The sequence below is a fragment of the Lepidothrix coronata genome, unplaced genomic scaffold (genome assembly GCF_001604755.1).
Source record: "Lepidothrix coronata isolate B3197 unplaced genomic scaffold, Lepidothrix_coronata-1.0 Scaffold58, whole genome shotgun sequence".
NCBI classification, from domain to species: Eukaryota; Metazoa; Chordata; class Aves; order Passeriformes; family Pipridae; genus Lepidothrix; species Lepidothrix coronata.
Window position 1 is genome coordinate 4252733 of NW_016690238.1, and position 21102 is coordinate 4273834.

The following is a 21102-nucleotide window of genomic DNA, read 5'->3' on the forward strand; positions in this document are numbered from 1 at the left end:
ATATCCCCTCAGCTGTGAACACCAAGGTTTTGCACATGGCAGTGGTGCATTTATAGTACATGGTATCAAACCTTGTATCTGTCATTATATTTGTCTCCAAATAAAGGAGAGCTTTTTCTTTCTTCGTATTTCAGGATCAGGTTAAAAGCATCAGCTGGGAAAGTAATGAGCTGTGTGTGAATATCTGTAATTATCCAGTGTAATATAGAACTCAGGAAGAAATAGTTACTAAGGTGGCACAGAGGTTTCTGTTTGGGGTAACTAAAGCTACAGTTTAATGTCTATCAGACTGACTTTTGGGTTTTTGTTCCTTTCCATGCAGAGAATGTGTGGAGTAATTCAGTAGCCGTGTGATCAGATCAGGAAATAAGGAAACCCACGGGTTTTATTTGCTGACCTGTTTACAGGAACAGAACATTTGATTGTCTCTCAGTCTGCATTAGCTCTGCTTTCTTACATTTCCAGGTGAACTTCAGTAAGTTTCCCATGGAAATGCGTCTCCCAGTCAGGTGCAGCATCCGCCGGAACTTCCTGTCGGGAATCCAGGTGGAATTCAAACAGTCCCCTCACCAGAGGAGCTTACGGGCTCAGCTCTACTGGCTGCAGGTACCGCCCTCCCTCCTGTCTGGGCACTGGGCAGGTGTTACAACCCACCCCAGAAAAAAAGTAGGGGGGTAACCCAGGTTCTTATCAATAATTCCCTTGGGGTGGATTAGAGTGAAATGACACTGAATAATCAGGGTCTGAAAACATATCTAGGTAGGGTTCATTTTAACACTTTTGTTTGAACAGGTATGTCAGCATTTTGGGTGTTGTCATCTATATCATCTGTCATAGGGATAACCCCTGGGGGGAAAATGCACAAGGGAGAGAAAGGAAAGACAGGAGAAGGGTAAGGAGAGTAAGGGAAAGCAAAGCTGAGAGTGGACAGATGTCTATAGTCACTGCCCACGGGGTCCAGCGATGGGACTTGGGAGTTGCAGCTTCCATGTCTGTCAGTTGAAGTGGTGTCCTTGGTCCGTTGGGGGTGAAGGAGGGAAGCCCCCACACTCCAAGAAGTTATGAGTTACTGTATCCATGGTTAGTGTCCCAGGCCATGCCACGAGCCCCCAACACCTCCTGGGTCTGTGCTGAGTTCCCAGGAGGGGTCTGGCCAAAGGGTTTTTCCCACCTTTCAAGATGGGCAGAGGGGGAGGGATGGGCTTTGATGGGCCATCAGAGGTATAATGCAAAAGTCCTGCAGAAGCCTGCAAAAGTCCCTTGGCAATCCTAGAATGCATAAATCATGAACCATTTCAGTCTCTGACAGCAGGCACATGAGGGCTTTGGTTTTATCCATGTCTGTGCAGCAGTATCTCCGCAGCTGGTGCGTGTGGTGCTCAGAGCAGCAGCTTGGTTTTACTTTTGGCTGAAGGCAGTTTTCACTGTTCCAGTCAGTGTGTGCCCTCAGTGCAGCCCCTGGGAGTCTCCATGGGTGTGACCCTCTGGAAGCATCCCTTGTACAACACTTCCCACCATCTGACCTTTTATAACTAATGGGTACCATTCCACAATAAACTCAGAGCAGTCCTTTCACTCTGCCCTCCTTCCCCCCAGATAAGGATGACATTCTTCTTGAATACAGTCTCAAGTTTCTCAAGCCTTCTAAAATGGGAGTTGTGTTTATGGTGTCACTAAAATATTCCTGTAATGATGCCCTAATGTTTTAGGTCGATAATCAATTACCAGGATCCATGTTTCCTGTTGTGTTCCACCCTGTACTCCCTCCCAAGTCGATTGCTTTGGATTCAGGTGAGGGAAAGCCTTATCAGATGTATTATAAATTTGATATATGGCAATATCAGATTTATTCAGCCAAGTAGCAACTTGGCAATTTGGTTTTGGCACATCCTTAACTTTTTTTTTTTCTGTTTAGAACCAAAACCCTTCATTGACATCAGTGTCATCACTAGATTCAACGAATACAGCAAAGTGCTGCAATTCAAGTGAGTTTAACAGCGTGGTGTAACACAATTTTAGGGATTTAATATATTTTAAATCTATTTTAGAAGGGAACTTTGCTCTACAGTTTATGTTCTCCTATGCAAACAACTCTTGACTTTTGGCTGGATTTTTAAATGTCCTGTGAAAAAACATTGTTCTGGAAGGAACTTGTTTTTAGAAAACAGGGGCTGACCACATGATGGGGCTGTTATGCAAATTCTTTAGTAATCAGAATTATGTCCATCTGGTACTACAGTACCAGGGTTGTGTGTCTGCCTGTTTGTTCAGTGCTGGGTGTTTGGTGCTCTAACAACAAATGACTTCATGTGTCTCAGAACAGTGTAAAATGTTCTTTAGTGAATATGTCTGTGTCTGGAGTTTTTGCACTAAAAATGAGACAAAAACATTATACTGATGGTTTCTAATGCAAATATCTCTACCCAGCCAGTGTGGGTGTAATATTTGAGGACGGTGAATTTTAATAAAATAAATGTTCAATAATATGACTTGAAGAGAGGCACTTGGATAAGAGGAAGAAAAGTGTTGTTCAGGTTATGTTATCCATGAAGGACATGGAACTGTAATGTGGGAATGTAGGAATTATTAGGTGATGGTTTTGAGGTAAATTTTGAAAGTATTAGGGTTGAATAACCTACAGCAATATAGGTTTGTGAGGTCAATAAGCATTTCTGAGTGTACACTGACAGTTGATACTGTAGATTGTGAATCTTGCAAAGCTTCGGTTCTGTAGGGCAAGCAGGTGATATTTCAGTTAAAATTCTCCAAGTATACACATGTTTGGTTTTCTTATTTTAGGTACTTCATGGTTCTTATCCAGGAAATGGCTCTGAAAATTGATCAGGGATTTTTAGGAGCACTTAGTGAACTTTTCACTCCATCTACAGACCCCGAAGCTGAAAGGCAAAGGGTAATGTATGAGAAAAATTCATTTTTGCTGGAACAGGGCCTTCATGGTTTTAGTGTTGCAATTTCCTGAAAATTTCCATTTAAATAAGGGAATATTGCATTTCACAGATGTGACTTAAGGGACATAATAAGATGTTTTTCAATTAGTATTGGTATTTCTGTTAAACGTTGGCTGTGCCCATGACTGAATGACAAGTTTGAGTAACTGAGTTTGAGTATGTGTAGCTGTTTTCTGCTCTTTTAATGTTTCATTAATGGATGACACAAAGGTTTTAGTTGTGACTATAGAGTGTTAAGGGTGTATGAGAAATAAGGGCAGATTTTACAGAGTGGGCTTGTATTTGTCTGTTGGTCTACAGTGTCTTGTCTTCAGAGAGTAGAAGGAATAGATTTTTCACAGCTCTAAATAAAATCTTATATAGGTGGACCCTCAGGCCCCGTTTTGTTCTGCTGGACATAGAAGAGTCTTTCTTACAAGTTTCTTTTTCTTAGGAATTATATTTTCAGATGTTCTGTATAAAAATTGTAATTTTGTGAGGAAATAAAAAATACCACGAAGAACCTATGGAATTGATACCTTGAATGACTGAGGAATTTAAGTGAATATCAGTATAGTAGAAAATGGAAAAATGACCCAGAAATTGTTGAATTGTTGTGTATGTGGGGAGGGGTTTTTTTTGTTTTTGTGGGGTTGTGGTGTGGGTTTTTTTGTGTCGTTGGTTTGGAGTTTTTTTTGTTTACCCTGGATACAAGAAATACATTAATACAGTTATATTTAAGTAGTTAACTGTATTTGACTATGATTGTTATTTCTACTTTCTCTCTATATGACATATATTTAGATATATGATTAATTACATTATGTATATGCTGATGAGATTAACTTCCTTTTTTTTTTCCTTTTCATTTTTAAATGGCAAACCCAGTCTAAATTAATTCAGCAGGATGTGGATGCACTTAACACTGAGCTGATGGAGTCTTCCCTGACAGACCTGTCAATGCTCAGCTTCTTTGAACACTTCCATATTTCTCCAATTAAGGTATGCTATAGAGAGATTTTTGGTTAATACAACACCTGATATTAATCCTCTCTTAATTCCTTATAGTAAATACATCCCTGCTGGGGGTTTTGTCCTCTAGAATTTAATACTTTGTTGGAAAACTTGCTTTGTCACCCATGAGTACAAACAGACTCTTAACCATCATGAAGTGGGAGAGTCAATGTAATGATGAAAGCCAGATAAGATATTGGCCTGAAAGTGTCCAAGTAATGTATCAGAAACTGTTATAAAATACACTTCCATGGGCTTGTCTTCATGTCTCTCTTGAAGCAGTGAGATTTTTTGAAGGAAGAGAAGAAAGATCATCAGTAATTAGACATTATCCTGAATTAGCAGAATTCTCCTCTCAGCCTATCAGATTGAATAAGAATTTAGAGGGAAAAATTTACTTACTTTCCTTTCCTTTTCTGACATAAACCCTAATTTCAGGTTTTTAGTTATTTCATTAGGTGTCTGTTAGGATGCTCTTAGATTCTTGGATTTTTTTTTTCTCATATGACTGTGCTTATAAACTTATAAGAGAATGGTGGAGCCAGGGAAAGCATTGGGAGCAACAAGACATTTGTGGTATTTAAACATTGTCCTCTGCCCAGTCTGGCTAAAGCTGTTGAAGAAACAGTAAGAACTTCTAAGTTTCTTTTGCATCTTTATTTGAAATGTCAGACAAGCTGCTTGTTAAGTACAGGAAGGGGCTTCTTTTTCTCTCCTGGTTTTTTTCACCTAACTTCAGTAGACTTATCTTGATATTTGAAACCACTGGATAGTGGGAAGACTGTGAAAATTGGGAATCTTGAAGCAGTTAAATCATACAGGTTAACTGCTGTGCCCTCTGATGAGTGGGACAATATTTGTTATGGTGATGTACAAGGGAAGAGGAAAATACTTTTCTGTTGCCCTTTCCACCCTTAAGAAAAGTGTGTGAGTATTTTTGTCTTACCGACACTAAAAAATTTTGTATTTTACAGTGTCAAAGACAGTTCAAAGCTCATGTTTCCTCCAAAGAGTGACTAGTTGCAAAAATACACACAAGCTAGTAAAGTAAATCAATTTAAATTTTACTTAAGTAAATCAATTTAATTTTTGACTCATGGTTTACACGGAGGTTTACTGTGTAAAATTAAACTTCTCGGGCAATTGGACACTCCTCTGCATGGGAATATGACTCCATACCTATGTTAAATATAAATAGGTACCTATATTATCAAATTAATACCAGTGTGAGCACAAGCATGTTTGTTGAAATTGCACATTTCGTCAGAGAGTCAAAATACACTTACCACTCTTTCACCAGAGTTTTTTTGCATATGCACCACACAGTCTGTCTGCTGTGGTTTGGGGTTTTTGTTTTGGTCTTGATTTGTCTTGTTCTACAAATTTTATCTTGGCAGTTGCATTTGAGTTTGTCTCTGGCTTCTGGTGGAGAAGCATCAGATAAGGGGGAAGACATGATAGCCATCCATTCCCTGAATTTGCTGTTGAAAAGCATTGGAGCCACTCTGACAGACGTGGATGATGTTATTTTCAAGTAAGATAATAAAATTGCTTTATTTTTTTTAATACTTTGACTAAAGCTACTCTACACTTATTGATTGGATGCATGGTAAACTTTGCTGACTGACTCAGGTGTAAGTTTATACAGCCTTAAGGGAAAGGGAGGAATGGAGGGATAATGGGTTTGGGATCCTTTTTAAGAGAACTGGGCTTCAGGATTATCTGAAGGAATTGAAGGAGGAAGGGTATCTATAACTACTGTGTGATTACTTGTCTTTCAGACTTGCTTTCTTTGAAATTAAATACCAGTTCTACAAGAGAGATCAACTGATGAAGAGAGTTGTTAGACATTACAGTGAACAAGTAAGTTGATTTAGTCAAGCCTTTTGTAAAATTTTGAGTATGTGCTTTATAGAATGTAGAAAATAGGAAAGAAAAGGTGAATACTTCTGAAAGCTGCTAATTTTTTATTTCATGGTACTGGAGTAGGGATCTGGTGACACAATTACGAAAATGTGAACACAGAAGTGTCCTTATATGTGTTTTAAAATTTTTTAAATTATTCCTTCTGTTCTTTTTATGATTGTCTTTCTTCAGTAATAGTTGTAATAGTAAAAGTAAATGTAATAGTTCAGTAATATTAGTTGTCTATACATATAATACATCATTTGCCTAAGCCTATCTTCATTCTAGTAGGAACACTTGAGTATTCTAACACCTTCCTTGGGTGGTAAATTAAAAAATGTACCAGCATTGGGTTCTGCCGTGAACTGTGTGTAACAACAGCTCGTAAACTGGGTTTTGCCTTTTTTTCCTCCCCCCACTATTTAGTTCCTGAAACAGATGTATGTCCTTGTGCTTGGATTAGATGTTCTTGGAAATCCATTTGGCTTAATCAGAGGCTTGTCTGAGGGAGTGGAAGCTTTCTTTTATGAGCCATTCCAGGTATGACTCCCTGATTCTTTAACTGTGTGTTTATAGTAGGCTAATAGAATATACTGGTAGGGTTGTAGTTTTGTTGTCACTGTACTCCACACCCTGAACAGGTAAGAAAGTAACTTTTTTAATGTTAATTTTAAAGAAATAACATAATCATGTGGCCTTACTTGCATCAGTGTAAAGGAGTGGCTAGTTATTCTTGAAACAGATGAATCAAGGCATAGTTTTTGCTGTTTCTAATAAACTTCATTTTTAGGGTGCTGTTCAAGGACCTGAAGAATTTGCTGAAGGCTTTGTGATTGGTGTTAGGAGTCTCCTTGGCCACACAGTGGGTATGTTACTGCTTTGAAAAATACCTCCATGGTATTTCCCTGATGAGTATTTAAGTTTGTCACACTGTGGTCAGTATTTGTGATGTGGATCATTCACACCTAATTTACCTGAGACCGTCTAAATGTCTGCTTTGTAGACTGAGCAACCAAACTGAGAAACATTGAATATGTAACTGAATTAGTAACATGCTGTGGATGAATAAGAAACAGAATTCTAATGGACCTAAAATGTCTGGAGGAGCCTGAGAAGTGTTTTTAAGACCGGCTACTGTTACAATTACCTTAGGTTTTTATTCAGCTGTGTCTTACAGTAATTAGAGAAAATATTATTTCATTCAATATGTTATATAACATGTGGTGAACTGATGTAAGAGTTCCCTTTTTCTGGGTATATGGACTTCAGAGCAGATCCTGGAGTCTTCTCATGGACAACCTGTGGGATTTGCTCTGTGTAAATTCATCATATCTGAACTATGAAGGGGATTTGCTGTGGACTTCTCGTGTGTTGTCTGCTGTTAAGGTGTGCAAGAACTCTTTCTGTCTGCCCTGTTCCCTCAGGTGGTGCAGCAGGGGTGGTGTCCAGGATCACTGGCACTGTTGGAAAAGGCCTGGCTGCCATTACTCTGGATGAAGAATTCCAGCAGAAAAGGAGAGAGGAAATGGGTCGGCAGCCAAAGGACTTTGGGGAGAGCCTGGCCAAGGGAGGAAAAGGCTTGTTACGGGTATGAGCTTGGAGGGGGGGGTGATGTGCCAACCTGTAATCCAAGCTGGAAAATACATGCGAGGACGTCTGCTGCCTTCTCTGTCAGCTCCTGAGCTGAACAGGAGAGGCAAACAGGCAGTGCTTTAGAGCAGCCTCAGGGCAGTGTTTGAGCTCATGTTTCTGGTCAGGGGAACTGAGGTTGGGGTCTGGGAAAGGAAAAGTGTAGGAAGTGACACCGATTGCTCCTGTGAATTATATAAATAAACAGTTACTTGTGTTCAACCAATGTGGGAGGTGATTAAAGTACCTGGGCCCTTACTTGACCTGGCAGTCAATTCTGTCATTCCAGTCAGCTGGCTGTGAATTGTAGTAGAAATGACTTTCTCTATGCTGAGGTCGTACAAAACTGCTGCATTTTCTTGACTTTAAGGAATAGGAGCATGAAGCAAGTAGAATATGTATAAAAATAAGTACTACATTAGGTTGGAGATATTTTTTTTTCTGAAAGAGAAGCTGTGCAACCACTGTATTTTTTGGTTATCTGAAATTGGGAGCCTTTTCTGGTTGCTGAAAGATCACTTCTATTTCTCTCTGTGAGAAAAACCTCACATAAACAATGACTGAGAGGTCTGTATTTTATGACTGCAAATTAAGTCTTGTAATAATTTCCATCACACTCAATTCCAAATAAAAACAGTCAACTTATCTCTAAGTAATTATTAAATAGTAAACATTGTGGAGTTGATTCTGATACTGTTTCTAAGATATTGGAAGTTACCTCAGGGCATTTTCATTCATCTGCCTTAGTGTCTTTCAACGACTTGACCTTTCCAGTCTTGTGGAGAGTTATTTGCTGTTAATTTACCTTGCCCTAATTGGTATCACTTACTCATGACTGGGAATTCTGGCAGCTTCTTCTTAGTAGTGAAAGGGAAATAATTACTTAATTGTTGCAAGGCTGCTGATTACCATACAACAGATTTATTGGTCCTGCCAGCATAAATGTTTCTTCAACTGGTTCAGATTTTCCCCCTCTCTACTTTCCCTCAGTTATAATTTTTTTAAAAATATAAAGTCAAAGAAAGAAACAAAGCCAAAACCCCAAACAGACAGTGTTTCTGATCCTGAACTTTATAAAGTTTCAAAATGAAGTATGTGAGACAACTGGTTGGCCAGTTGGACTTACAGCATTCCAGTTCCTAAGTGGGAACTTTATTCTCTTCTTTGTTTTAGGGTGTTGTTGGAGGTGTGACAGGCATAATCACTAAACCAGTGGAAGGTAAGCACTAGGGCTGTACTGCACTTCAGTCCTTTACAATTTATTTTGTAATTTTAAGAAATGTCAATCTAAGTGTAGTGATGCTAAGGCATAGCAAGATTTATATTTCTAATTATGATTTCCTCAAATATCTTTATTATTGGCTTACCACCTTTTCAACCTTTGTATGAGTCAAGGAATGGTTTGTGCTCATGATGTATTTTGTTAGGGCTGCTGTAGTACCCAATTTATTGTTTAAAGCCAGAATAAAGATACTAAAAATAATAAAATAAACTAAAATTTTTTGGAACTCCAAAAGTTGGAAAAATCTTAAAAAGCAAATTTGGTTTCATGACCGAAATTGGTATTTATTCCTGTTACTTCATAAGTATGGTAGATAATGAAAATTATCCAAGATAAAATGCCTCTTACTAATCTCCAAGTCGCAGAGATTTCAGTGTTGGGAGTCAGTGTTGTATTTTACAGCTTTTGGGTGATACTTTGGTGTGTAGTCCTTGTCTCATTGGTGGATGAACACACATGCTTTCTAAACCCTCTTTTGGCTCTTCCATAGTTATGTATCACCAGAGACATGTAATTTTCATGTCGAAGTAGTTATCTTCCATTGTATTTGTGCATGTGAGTGTCCTCAGAGTATTTGTTACTGTCAACCTGTAAGAACTGATCTCTTGGCCTACAGTCCAGACTGAAAGTGTGAGAGGGAGAATCTTGTGAGCATCTCAGTCCTGCTGCCTTTGGAGCCTGGGGAGGTATTTAGTGAACAGTGATGTGTCTGAACAGACCAGGAAGCAACGTGTGACTTTCCATGGACAACTTTTTGTCCAGGTGGATCGTATGGAATCAGTGACTGTGGGCTGTTCCAATACAAACCACTCCTCGTGCAGCCTGGAGCAGCAATGGCTTAATTGTGTGCTTAATGTCTTCAAGGTCACTAAAACTATTTCTTTTCTTTGTTCCCTTTCTTTTAAAGGGGCTAAAAAAGAAGGAGCAGCTGGATTCTTCAAAGGGATTGGGAAGGGGCTGGTGGGAGTGGTGGCCCGGCCGACCGGAGGCATCGTGGACATGGCCAGCAGCACCTTCCAGGGCATCCAGAGGTACAGGGGCAAGGGGCAGGGTTGAAGTACTCCCCTGATGTTGGGTACCAGGGGGTAAACTGGTCCAGTAGTGCCAAACAGTTACTGGTGTTAAGTACAATGTGCAGGAAGATTTGTGAGGTTGAGAAATGTCTTGTAGCCCGTAATGAATGTCTTTTATAATGATCCTGAAATTGCTGCTTCAGTGTTGTAGTTCAGGTAGACAATAACTAATCACTTTTCTCCTTTTACTCCCTCCCCTGATGGGAAAGTAATTTAAAGATCTTGTGTAAATTTTACCTTTGTATATTATTGAGTGCAAATACCTAAATGTCATTGAAACTTACTGTAAAATATTAGACCATTGAAATTTTCAGAGTAAAAATTCCCAGTTAGAAATTTGGTCAGCAGGAGCTTCTTGTGTTTTAAGGGGACTTTTGGGTAGTGTGTTTAATATACTTGAGAACCCTCAGTAAATTACCTGCAGTTGGGAGTAAACTTCTCCAAATTGTTCTGTAGCTGTTGAATTGGCTGATGCCAGTTTTGATTTATTATTAGCAGCGTGTCTTTGCATCCAGAGGGTACCCAGGGGGTGTCAGTGGGATATGTGGCAAGGGATATATTGGGGAAACTCAGAAATATGTTCAGTTGACCAGAACACTGTTGCACTGTCCATGGCAGGGTGGCAGAATCCACTGAAGAAGTGTCCAACCTCCGTCCCCCACGGCTCATCCGGGAGGACGGCATCATCCGGCCCTACGACAGGGTGGAAGCTGAGGGCTATGACTTATTTGAGGTATGGCTTGTGTTGTAAATCCAGCTAAAACTCTCTAACCCTCAAGGTTCCCTAAAGAGAAGTTGTAAACAAGCTGCCAGGGATGTGTGGCAGTCATTAACTGTAGGAAAAATTTGCCCCAGCCTGTTCCATAAGGCAGACCTGGACAGCAGAGAAAGCCCAGTGCTTGGAGTAAGCTGAACACAGAAAGGAAACTGCAGCATTGCTGTTTTATGGTCTGTAATCACTTATCTCATGCTCTGGAAGGGGGTAGTGGGATGAAGAATTATTAGGATTAAGATTTGAATATCTGGAAACAAAAACGTTCTGATACTCAGTTCTAATTTTTGGCACAATCACAAAGCTGAGGTCGGTTTACAAACTAAGCAACTTTTAAAAAAGATTAATAGAGCTTGAATGGTTTGGTCGTATCAGCAGTTGAAAAAACTGCATGAATTCTCAAAATACCACTTTTTGGTTTTTCCTTATGCTGTTCACAATAGCAATCTGTCACAGCTACAGGCGTTGTGTGGACGCTTAGCCTGCTCCCTCAGATGGATAGGGCTGGCATATGGAGCAGGAATAACATTAGTTTTCCAGTCCTGGATAGTCAGAATCTGGTTAATTTGTATTTCAGGCTTCGTGCTCTTAAAACTTACCTTAAAATGCTTATTTTGTTGCTAAAAGAGTAAAATAACTGTCTGCATTCACATATTAAGACCAAAACTTGCATATTTGCTACTTGCTTCTAGGTGGTCTTTTAATCTCAATTTCCTGCTGTATTTCTAATGTTTCTTTTCTTTCTCCTTCTCTCCTGGCACACGCAGCAAGAACTGGACTAATGGAGTAAACATTTTCCATATTTCTTCTCTATTTCTGTCATAGTCTTTTATCTGCCTTAAATATTTAAATTAAGGGCATGATTGCATTTAACATGTCCTCTCCCCTTCATTCATATCTTTTCTGTGTAGCAGTTGAATAAAACAGTGTTTCATGTTGTCCAGACTAAGAAAACAAACTTGAATTACCGTCTTCAGTAAGATTAGATGAGTGAGTAAGATGGGAGAGACAGGGAGGGTTTGTTTCCTGTATATTTGTTTTTCTAAGGATGCTTAGCTCCTTATGAACAGCAACAACAGAAGGCACTTGGAAAAAAAGCTGTGGTATGTTAGATCCTGAGTTCATTTATTTATTTATTAGGATTCTGGTAGAACCAGGGCTGTGGAACGAGGCAGAAGGCAACATTTTGTGCAAAATGTAAAATAGTGACATCAAATGGAATTCACTTCTGTGAAAGTGCTTCTGATTCCATCATCTAGAAATACTGTTTGCATATAAATGCTGAGCAAACTTGTACCTGTGGTTTCTGTGCTGTGCTGTGGGCCTGTCAGCTTTCCACCCTATCACCCACTGGGCCTTCAAGGTACTATTGCTACTTCTTTATGAACATTTCTCAATTAAAACATGCAGCAGCTTAGTGGACTCTGGGTTTCATTCACGGAATCTTTTGGGGATTTGCTGGTCACCATAAGTAAATAAGTGTAACCTTTCAGCTGTTAACATGAACTTACACGCACACATACACATAGATATATAGATATATATTGATTTTTTAAAATATATCTATTGCTAAATTAAGTGGTGCCATAAATTTCATTACTAGTACAGCATCTTAGAAATGAGCAAGCTGAGCTTAACAAGGTGTTGTCAGAGCAAATTTTTTGCCTGTCAGATGGGAAACAATGTTGAACAGAAACGTCTCTGCTGCCAATGCCCTTTTAGTATTTAGTGGTCAATTCAAAATTGTTTAAAAAAACATTTAGTGATTTTTTTTTTTAAAACTGATTAAGTGTAATTAAGTTGTGATATACTGAGCAGGTCACATTTTGTCTTCTTGAGTTTTTTTTTATTTTTCTCAGTATATTTTTTACATCTAGAAAAAAGGAAAAGGTGGCACAATTAACACTGAAAACTGGATATTATGCAGTTCCTGCACATCTGGTATTTATATATTTCTTAGATCTAAATGCTGCAGATTGGAATTGTATACTAACCAGGATACTAACTGTGTAGTTCACTAAATATAGTTTGTTTCTTTCAAGAAGTCACTTAGTTGAATACAGAGGGTTTTTTTTAATTAATTATTTAAATTATTTAATTATTTTAATTGATTATTATGCTAGAGGTGAGTGTTGGGAAGGTTTTGTTTTCTAATGTAAATTAGAAGCAAGAGGGGACAGTGTCTTCACAGGAAATAGGGTATTTAATAGAAAGATGGGTCAGAAAGTCAGTTTTATGTGCATTTATGAGTTTAATCACAATAGGTACAAGTGCTGTTTATTTTTGGATGCAGTTTTGATCCTATGTTACAAGTAGTTTAACCAGAATTCCCACCCTCTCATCTGTTTTAACTACAGCTAATGCATATGTCCCTTTAAAATAAACATGTGCTCCCAAGGCTGAAACCTTGCAAGGTTACCTGAAGCAGTGGATGCCTCAATCCAGTGCTTGGATGAAAAAAATGTTTAATTTAAAGAGTTGTGTGTGAAATACAGGCACTGGTAGGCATTGGAGCTTGTCTTGGGAGGAGCTTCTTAAAAGACAGGTTACTTTTTTCCACTGGTAAGTGGGTTTTAAGGTGCAGAATGAGGACAGGAGCCAGGTGGAGTAGGTTGGTAAAGTTGTGTCCCCAGTTCCTTTTCCCAGGAGTGCTGGATCTGAGGGACCTGGGCTGTGGAGGGATGTGCTCAGCCCATGCAGGACGTGGCAGGTCACACTGGACACCCTGCGGGCTCGTGCAGAGGGACCGAGTAGGACCCTGGGGTTGGTTAAAGGACCCTGGGGTTGGTTAAAGGACGCTGTGGTTGGTTAAAGGACCCTGGGGTTGGTTAAAGGAGGCTGTGGTTGGTTAAAGGACCCTAGGGTTGGTTAAAGGACCCTGGGGTTGGTTAAAGGAGGCTGTGGTTGGTTAAAGGACTCTGTGGTTGGTTAAAGGACCCTGTGGTTGGTTAAAGGACTCTGTGGTTGGTTAAAGGACACTGTGGTTGGTTAAAGGACACTGTGGTTGGTTAAACATGGATGCACAGCAGAGCTTCAGAACTCACAGGACAAACAGGGCACCTCTAGAACTGTTCTCCAGTTCTCCTGAGCTTTAATCCCTGTGTGAGGAGTGTTTGCAGCTGAGGGGATGTGCTGGAGCGAGGCCTTTGTCCTGGTGGGTTTGGCCTTGCTGTGGGAGGAGGCTCCTCTCCCCAGCTCTGCAGGGCTGACACGATGCACTCATCCATTATTCACTGCCTGTGGCAGGACTTTGTTTCATTTCCCAGTTAAAGCTTTATAAAGAATGCAGAACACCTCATGAATAATTGAGGCAGGGTGCTGAGGCTGTTGTGTGGCAGAGAGCGAGCACAGCCTATGCAGGGAGCTGCAGATTCTATTTCTGGTTGCCTCCCTGTTCTGCTGGGGAAATGTGCACCGGTTCTTTCACTGCCACGTAAAATAAGAATGACTTAACTTCTTCAAAGTGCTCTGGTGTGCTCATAAAAAGAACAGCTTTTGAGAAAGATGTCTGAATTTTAAGAGTGTGCAGATCCTGGAGTGATTTCCATCAAGTGCAGCCCCCTTTTTCCATAATGGCCCCACCATTGTGCTGGCATCTATCAGGTGGATTGGGAATAGCTCTGGGAAACACTGCATCTTGCAGGCACAGCCCCCAGAGGGAACTCTTCCTTTAGTAACATATTGCATGGAAAATCTAAAAATACTACCGGGATTGTTTCTGAAGTGATGAGAAACAGGCTTGCTCTCCAAAGCTTTGAGCCTGAATAGAGAAACATGCTTATGAATAAATCTGTTTAAATATGTGGCATATCTAATTTCTTCATGTTCAACAGAAGGGTTCAGAATATAGATTGCAGCCTTTGAGTTCCAGTCTTCACATGCTGGTGGGTTTTCTATTTCTTAAATTTTTCACTTGTTTTTGAAACAACTGTGGTTCAGGTGTAAAATGGGAGTTCATATTTTCATTTTAGTAATGTCTTGCCATCTTTGTTCTAATGTCTTGAAGACACTTTGAGATAAGGAGTCTTGCTGGCATTTTTTTTTCCCTTTCATGTGCATTGTACAGTTTCAGAAATTTTTAAGATGGTCAGAAAGGGATATTTTTTTATAGAAGGTGTCAACCCTATGGTTTTGATTGCTGAAAAATGCTGAATTAAAATGTATTTCAAAATTTCACATCACTAGAGAGCAAGTCCAGGCAAACACTATGCTGTTGATTTCAGTCTTGAATATTCATCCTCTTTTAGGCTTAAAGGATTTTTGGGCTGTTTGTGATATATGATGATACTTTAAGACATTTGTTGAACTTGTAAATATATGAAAATAAAATGCAGATATAAATAAATGTTGAGCCCTCTTTTAATTGAATCTTATGTAATCTGATCTTTCAGTTTTGGTTACTTAAACTACATAGAGTTCTTAGCCTGTATGGTTGGCCACAGTTAAATGTGGAGTCAAGTGGAACTCCTGTTGTCATCTTACCAGTTTTATGGGTCCAACTGTGGAAATACAGAAGGAATTTATGTCTACAAGAAATAACTAAAAACATACTCAGTGTTTAGTCCTCCCTCTTCAGTTTGTCCTTCCTAATTTGTCAGAAACGACCTGAGGATATTACTGTTATACAGAGGCTGAATTCCACAGGAACAACTGTAAAATGAACTGAAAGTCATCTTACCTTGCTCTGAAGAATATCAAACCCATTTTGGGGCATCCAGTTGCAGGCACTTGCTAGGTGTTGATCTGAAGTGCAAGCCTTCTGCATCCAGGCTTTCTTCCTTGTGTGCCCTCACCTTCCTACACAGGAGCTGCACATTTCTCATGAAAACATATTGTGTGATAAAAAAGGTGGTTGTATTGACTGGGAGGGTACAAAGCTAACATGCATTGATAGTATGCCTATGTAACTACCTTGCTAATTTTTACTAATTAAACATTATTTACAAGTGGAATGTGTGTTTTGTAAGGATTTTTTGCACGTGAGGAGAACCAGTAGCTGGCACAGATTTCTTCTCATACTCACTTTGGCTTTTATTATTATTAATTTCAGACTTTTGTCTTTCTCTACGTGATGTTTTGGTGTATATCCCTTTCCCACAAATACATTCATGTGTCTCTGTGTGAATCTTGTTGCCTTTAATCCAGTATTATTGTGACTTTGATGGAGGGATGACTGTGAGACTGTTCTGTGCTGGTCTATGTTGATGGATTGTAGACCTGGTGACATGTGCTCAGAAACATTATACTTCAGTTAAACTGCATGAACAGAATAGGAAATATGAAAAAAAAATGTTAATAAGCAAAAAATAATAGACAAAAAATATCCTAGGGGTACTTCAGTACTTTATTTCAAACCTTTTTCTATAGTCAGTTTGTCACTTGAGTTGTAGTTGCCTAACCAAAACATGATGAGTAATTTAATCTGCATTTCTGTCTACCCTCATATTTTGGCTGTGGAATAGGCACATCTGTCCAGTGCTTCAGAACCTGAGCTTGAGGTGCACTGAGAGTTTGCATCTTGATAGTTTCTTTCTAAGAATCTGGGTCATGTGCTGCCTCCTTTTAAAGGTACCATTGCGGGATTTTCCCTCTGGACTCAAGTCTGCAGCACGAGGTGCAGCAGAATGAACATTGCAAAACAATTATTAACACAGAAGGGAAATTAAAGCTGAAGAAATAGTCTGTTCTTGCAGTGCCAGAGTTCCACCTGGGAGTGGAACAATCAGACCTCTCAGTGCCTCACACTGAGCCTGCCTTTAAACAACTGCTTCAGTGAGGTAACTTTTTGAAAGGCTTTGGAATTGAAGGCACCACTTTGAATTTTCTTTGTACGACCTCAAAATTGTTTCTGTTTCAGAAATTGCACATCAAAAAGCTGGAAAAAGAGATGTATCGATACCACTGTGCACTTCCAAGGGGCAGAAGAGCAAATCTGATTGTTACCAACAGGTATTAAGTTTTGAAGGCTTTCTAAGGGCTTGGCATGATTTCAACTTGGGGATTAGACATCTGGCTGAGTCTAAACTGATTGCTGTTCTCTGCATATGTACTTTCCTTATCTACTTCTTTCTTGATTTTTAAAATATTTTATTCTGTTTCCTTTATGGAAAATGTAATTTAGTTATGGTGTCAATGCTGGATACTAATTTGGGAAAACAGTTTACTCTGAGATCAGTGATCCTTTCATCATACTGGGACGGAAATACTCTTTTTTTTCTCTTTGCTTTTAATTTTTCAAATTACCTTGTGGTAAGTGTTAACAGTCAAACCAACAGTTTGATAATGCACATGTTTACAATCTTGTTAATTACAGGATGTTCTAAATGAACTTTTAAGCTTTTGTAGCAGCATGAAAATCAATATTTAACTCATCAGACAATTTTTAAAATTCAGACTGTTGCCAGTCTTGGCTACACAGTTTGGGTACTCAAAACTTCTTAAATACATTTGGATGATGGAAAAGGATTATGATCTCCACATCCCATATGTCACCAATTTCCACCTTCCCTGGATGTATGAGATAAGCTCATCCACAGTAAGCCCATGGAGACATCCCCATGTGTGTTTTACAAGGACACCTCAAAATTCCTGCTGCAGCAGTGTCAGTGAGTGGGAGTTGGGTGATTTAGTTGTTTGCACCTCCAGATATATCACAGAATCACAGAATATGCTGAGCTGGAAGGGCCCCACAAGAATCATCAAGTTTTGAAGACAAAGTGCTTGTCTGAGAATGTATTAAGGAAATACAGGTCCACTGTGTCATCATAGACAATGCCTTCTTAAACAAATGTTTTATTTTGCTTTTCCAGCTAAGTTCTAGTCCCAGGGAGAAATTGAACATTACCTTTTTTGTTTTTCTGAACAGGAGAGTGATTTATGTGAAAGAAGTGGAAATCTTGGGCCATTTAACAATAGAGTGGGATCACTTATTTGAAGAATTTACACGCTGTCCTTCCTATGCAGGAAATATTTTAAAATTAACTGTTTTGGTAAGAAAAGCACTTAAAATTCCTTCTATTTAACACTAGTTAAATGTCCAAACATGCTCTTAACTTATTTATGGTTCTAACTTCTAACTAAGGGACTGTATGACAGGATTTATGTAAAATTTCTTGAAAGTACAAGTTGGGTTGGACAGAGACCGTGTTTAAATCTAACCTGAAGTTGACATTCAGGCCATTTAAGTATCAGATTCTGCATTCTTGTTTTGTGAGTCATCTGAAGCACTTTTTTGTTCCCCTCTGCAGGAGGATCAAAGGATGTTCCACAGAAAGGACAGTACAGGTCATGAATGTGTAAAGGCAGTTCAGCTTCAGGACGAAACGACAGCAAGGGTATATTCTTTTTTTTTTTTTTCCCCCCATTCTTCTTCTTTCCTTATGATGTTGTTAACAGCTGTTAAACTCAGCATGTAAAAAGATGGCAGTGTTCAGAGACCCCTTATAGAACCATTTCTCATAGTTTTATGTTGAAAAAGGAGTTAAACCAGGAGAATGATGAAGCAAGATAGGCCAAAGTGTTCAAGAGGGTTTATGCAATAATAATTTAAGGGTGAAGTTGCATAGTCTTAGGTTTTGTATGTTAAAGCTCATTAAAGGAATTTAATATCTGAAGTAAGTGGCAAGTCAGCAGCTGGAATCAGAATCAGGGCCAGATCACTGCTGTTGAATTGATCAAGCCTTCTAAAAGGATGGGTTAGACTGGGAAGGAAAAAAATGGCTGTAATTTTGAGGTACTTTATCTACTGGAAGACTCTATATTATTTCTTTACTATGTCTTGTCTGAAAAAGTTCCTTCAGCTTTTTCTTACAGCATGTTTTCCAAATCACACTTGGAGCTAACTAATTTAAATCCTTTCAGCTTGTCTGTGTCTCAGTGACCTGGCCAGAGCTGGAGCACTGTACAAAACACATGAGCCACGCTAGAAGGACACTTCCTTGTCTTTGATTACCTTTTTTGGTGTTATTTCCTAACTGCACATTCCTTTTCCTGTGTCTGTGCTGGTATCTGTGCATTGAAAACGGATTTCTGTGTTCTCAAGTGCAGCACTACCCATTTTCCCTCTGTGAATTTCTGTTTCCTGAGTTTCTCAGTATTACCCTTGATCTTGCATCTCCTTTTTTAACACTGATGCCATTGATAGGAAGAGTTTGCTTCAGAAATAACTGTCCCTTCTCTGGAGAGTGCTGTCCTTGATATGCACATGAAATAAATGTCTTTAACATCATGTTAAACATCTCTGCAGCTTCTTGTTCTGTCTCCCCCAAAGAACAGACAAGGGGTGGATGTTTGTCCTTCTTCAGTGCTCTGAATCTTTTCCCAGCCTCCAGGAGTTATCAGGAACCCACAACTGTTTGAAATTATGCGTGTTGTTTGTCCATCCAGCTTAACTTAATCTTGAATATTCATTGTTGTGTAAATGAGTTTTACTTCTGTTGAAATTATGGATTAAAAAAAAGCCCTCACGAGCCTTTCAAACACTTCAGGTTTTGGTAAATTCTGGAATTACTCAGGTGAAATCAGAGTGACCATCTGAGCTACCCCAGGGTGTGGTTTGGTTTTGGGTTCCCCCCCCCTTGGCATTTACACCTTACACTGACATTCATTTTCTCAGACTAGAGATATGTTAGTATTGTGTATACACATTTTATGCATAATGCACAATGTGTTTAATGTTAGGCAGTTGAGATGTGGGGGTTTTAACTAATTATTTTTATTCAGGAATTCAATAAAAACGACTGGTTTAGTTGCACTGCTTTAAGTTGTTTCTAATTGTAGAACTATTGTTAGGTTCTGTTTTAATTCATCCCCTTCTGGATTTCAACTAACTATCCAGTTTGAAAGTGGTTTTCATTGGAAATATTATCAAAAGTGCCTCCTGTCGTTTATAACCTCTTTTAATTGTTGTGAATGATTCTCTGAGGTTTACAGATAATGCAAACCTCATCCTTGTTTGGCCTGAACAGAGTCCTCTTCTGGAGCTCTTTGCCTCAGACTAAATGCAGTAGTTGGAGGCTCTCAGTAGTTTTCTATCCATTTTAGAACCAAAAACCATTGATTCATTTGATCTGATACAATGTTTTCCTCAAAAGGCCTTATTCTTAGGGCATTCAAACTTCTGCTAAAAATAATGTGTAGCAAGAGGAACAGAGCATGTCAAAAGCTGACCTGTGCCAATTAATGGGTCCAGTAGGTTGCAGTGATTGGTCAGTATATTTATTTAAGCCCTTTGATCCCATAATACTGAAAATTCAGCCAAGACAGAAGGAATGCATCCTTAGGTGTGTGTTAGAGGATATTCCTGAGGTGAATGGCTGTTGAAACGTTGACTGCTGGTTCCCAGGGTGGCTGTTACTGGGACAGGCTGGAGTTCCCAGTGGGCTCACTGGACAGGAGCTCCTGCCTGCTCTTTTAATGGCCTGCCTTTGAAAGCCTCCAGAGCAGATAATTATTGGAAATGTCAGTTGTGTATCTGTTTGAAAGGAGATCACTTGTCTTGGGGTGCTGCCTGAGCAGGGTTTACCTAATTATGAATAACATCATTAATGTTACTAGAAAATCCAGAGTGGATTGACAATATCACTGAAGCTTTTTCTTAATTTATTTCTCTTTAAGTAACTTAAACTAGCCTGTGTGTTTGTAGATTTTAATACTTCTTGAATTAGCTGTTTTAGTTGCATCTTCTGGAAGAAAACCTCAGATTGTGCTTTAATTTTCTGTTTCTCATTGTTTTACAGTGGATTTGTGGTGCCATTCAGGAAGCCCAGGCAACAAGAAATCAGCAGAAGCTGGTGAAAAGAGCATCGTTGCAGTTGAAGAAACCACAAATGTCTTGATAATGGTAGGATTTGTGGGGTCTGACCTTTGGGGTGCAATTGTCTCCCAAAAATTGATTAGAAGCAACATGGAAGCACTGGGCAAAAAATAAAGATAAAATGCCTGAGGTCTTCTTTCAGAGTTAACAGCCATTAACACTTCAGTTTCTGTGGGAAACAACGGATTTCCTTATTCTAAAATGTGCATTGAAGTGCAAAATGTACGATGTTTGATAAAATGTTTTTCCACTCTGAAGTTTTAATTTCTGCCCTGCAATAAAGTGGTTATCTTATTTGCACTATAAGTTTATGGTTTACAGACAGGTTGTAGTGCTTGTGGTTCTAGTGTTTTGCAAAATGAAGTACTTCTGTTAATGATTGAAACTAATTAAAAAATCCTTCTATTTTAGGCAGCATTCTCCTTAAATTAAGAAAGAAGTGTGCACAATTTACCTACTATAATTTCATCCCTGTCTGTTTAGTATTAGAAAATGCTGCATTGGGACAACATAAGAATGAGTATATATGAAAGAAATAGGCTCTTGTTGTCTGGAAGTGCTTACTTGGGAATGTTGTCACACTGTAAATGAAAATATGCACTTTAAAAACGGAAATATTCTTCACCTGTCATGTGCATGTGCATGGTTTTGGTTGTATCACTGTA

The 21102-nt window shown here is 39.0% G+C and overlaps 1 protein-coding gene across 1 annotated transcript in view; it reads left to right on the top strand.

Annotated features, from left to right (window-relative positions):
* Positions 1–20707, top strand: part of VPS13C (vacuolar protein sorting 13 homolog C) — a 69348-nt gene extending 48641 nt beyond the window's left edge. Inside the window, exons 55-71 of the mRNA XM_017816740.1 lie at positions 466–606; positions 1710–1791; positions 1916–1985; positions 2800–2911; positions 3837–3950; positions 5360–5496; positions 5744–5825; positions 6294–6407; positions 6658–6733; positions 7292–7455; positions 8670–8715; positions 9686–9809; positions 10470–10584; positions 16481–16572; positions 17489–17612; positions 17871–17957; positions 20361–20707. Of these exons, the coding sequence (XP_017672229.1) occupies positions 466–606; positions 1710–1791; positions 1916–1985; positions 2800–2911; positions 3837–3950; positions 5360–5496; positions 5744–5825; positions 6294–6407; positions 6658–6733; positions 7292–7455; positions 8670–8715; positions 9686–9809; positions 10470–10584; positions 16481–16572; positions 17489–17612; positions 17871–17957; positions 20361–20459 (1779 nt within the window). The 3' untranslated portion in view covers positions 20460–20707. The remainder of the gene's footprint in view (positions 1–465; positions 607–1709; positions 1792–1915; positions 1986–2799; positions 2912–3836; positions 3951–5359; positions 5497–5743; positions 5826–6293; positions 6408–6657; positions 6734–7291; positions 7456–8669; positions 8716–9685; positions 9810–10469; positions 10585–16480; positions 16573–17488; positions 17613–17870; positions 17958–20360) is intronic.
* The last annotated feature ends 395 nt before the right edge of the window (positions 20708–21102 follow it).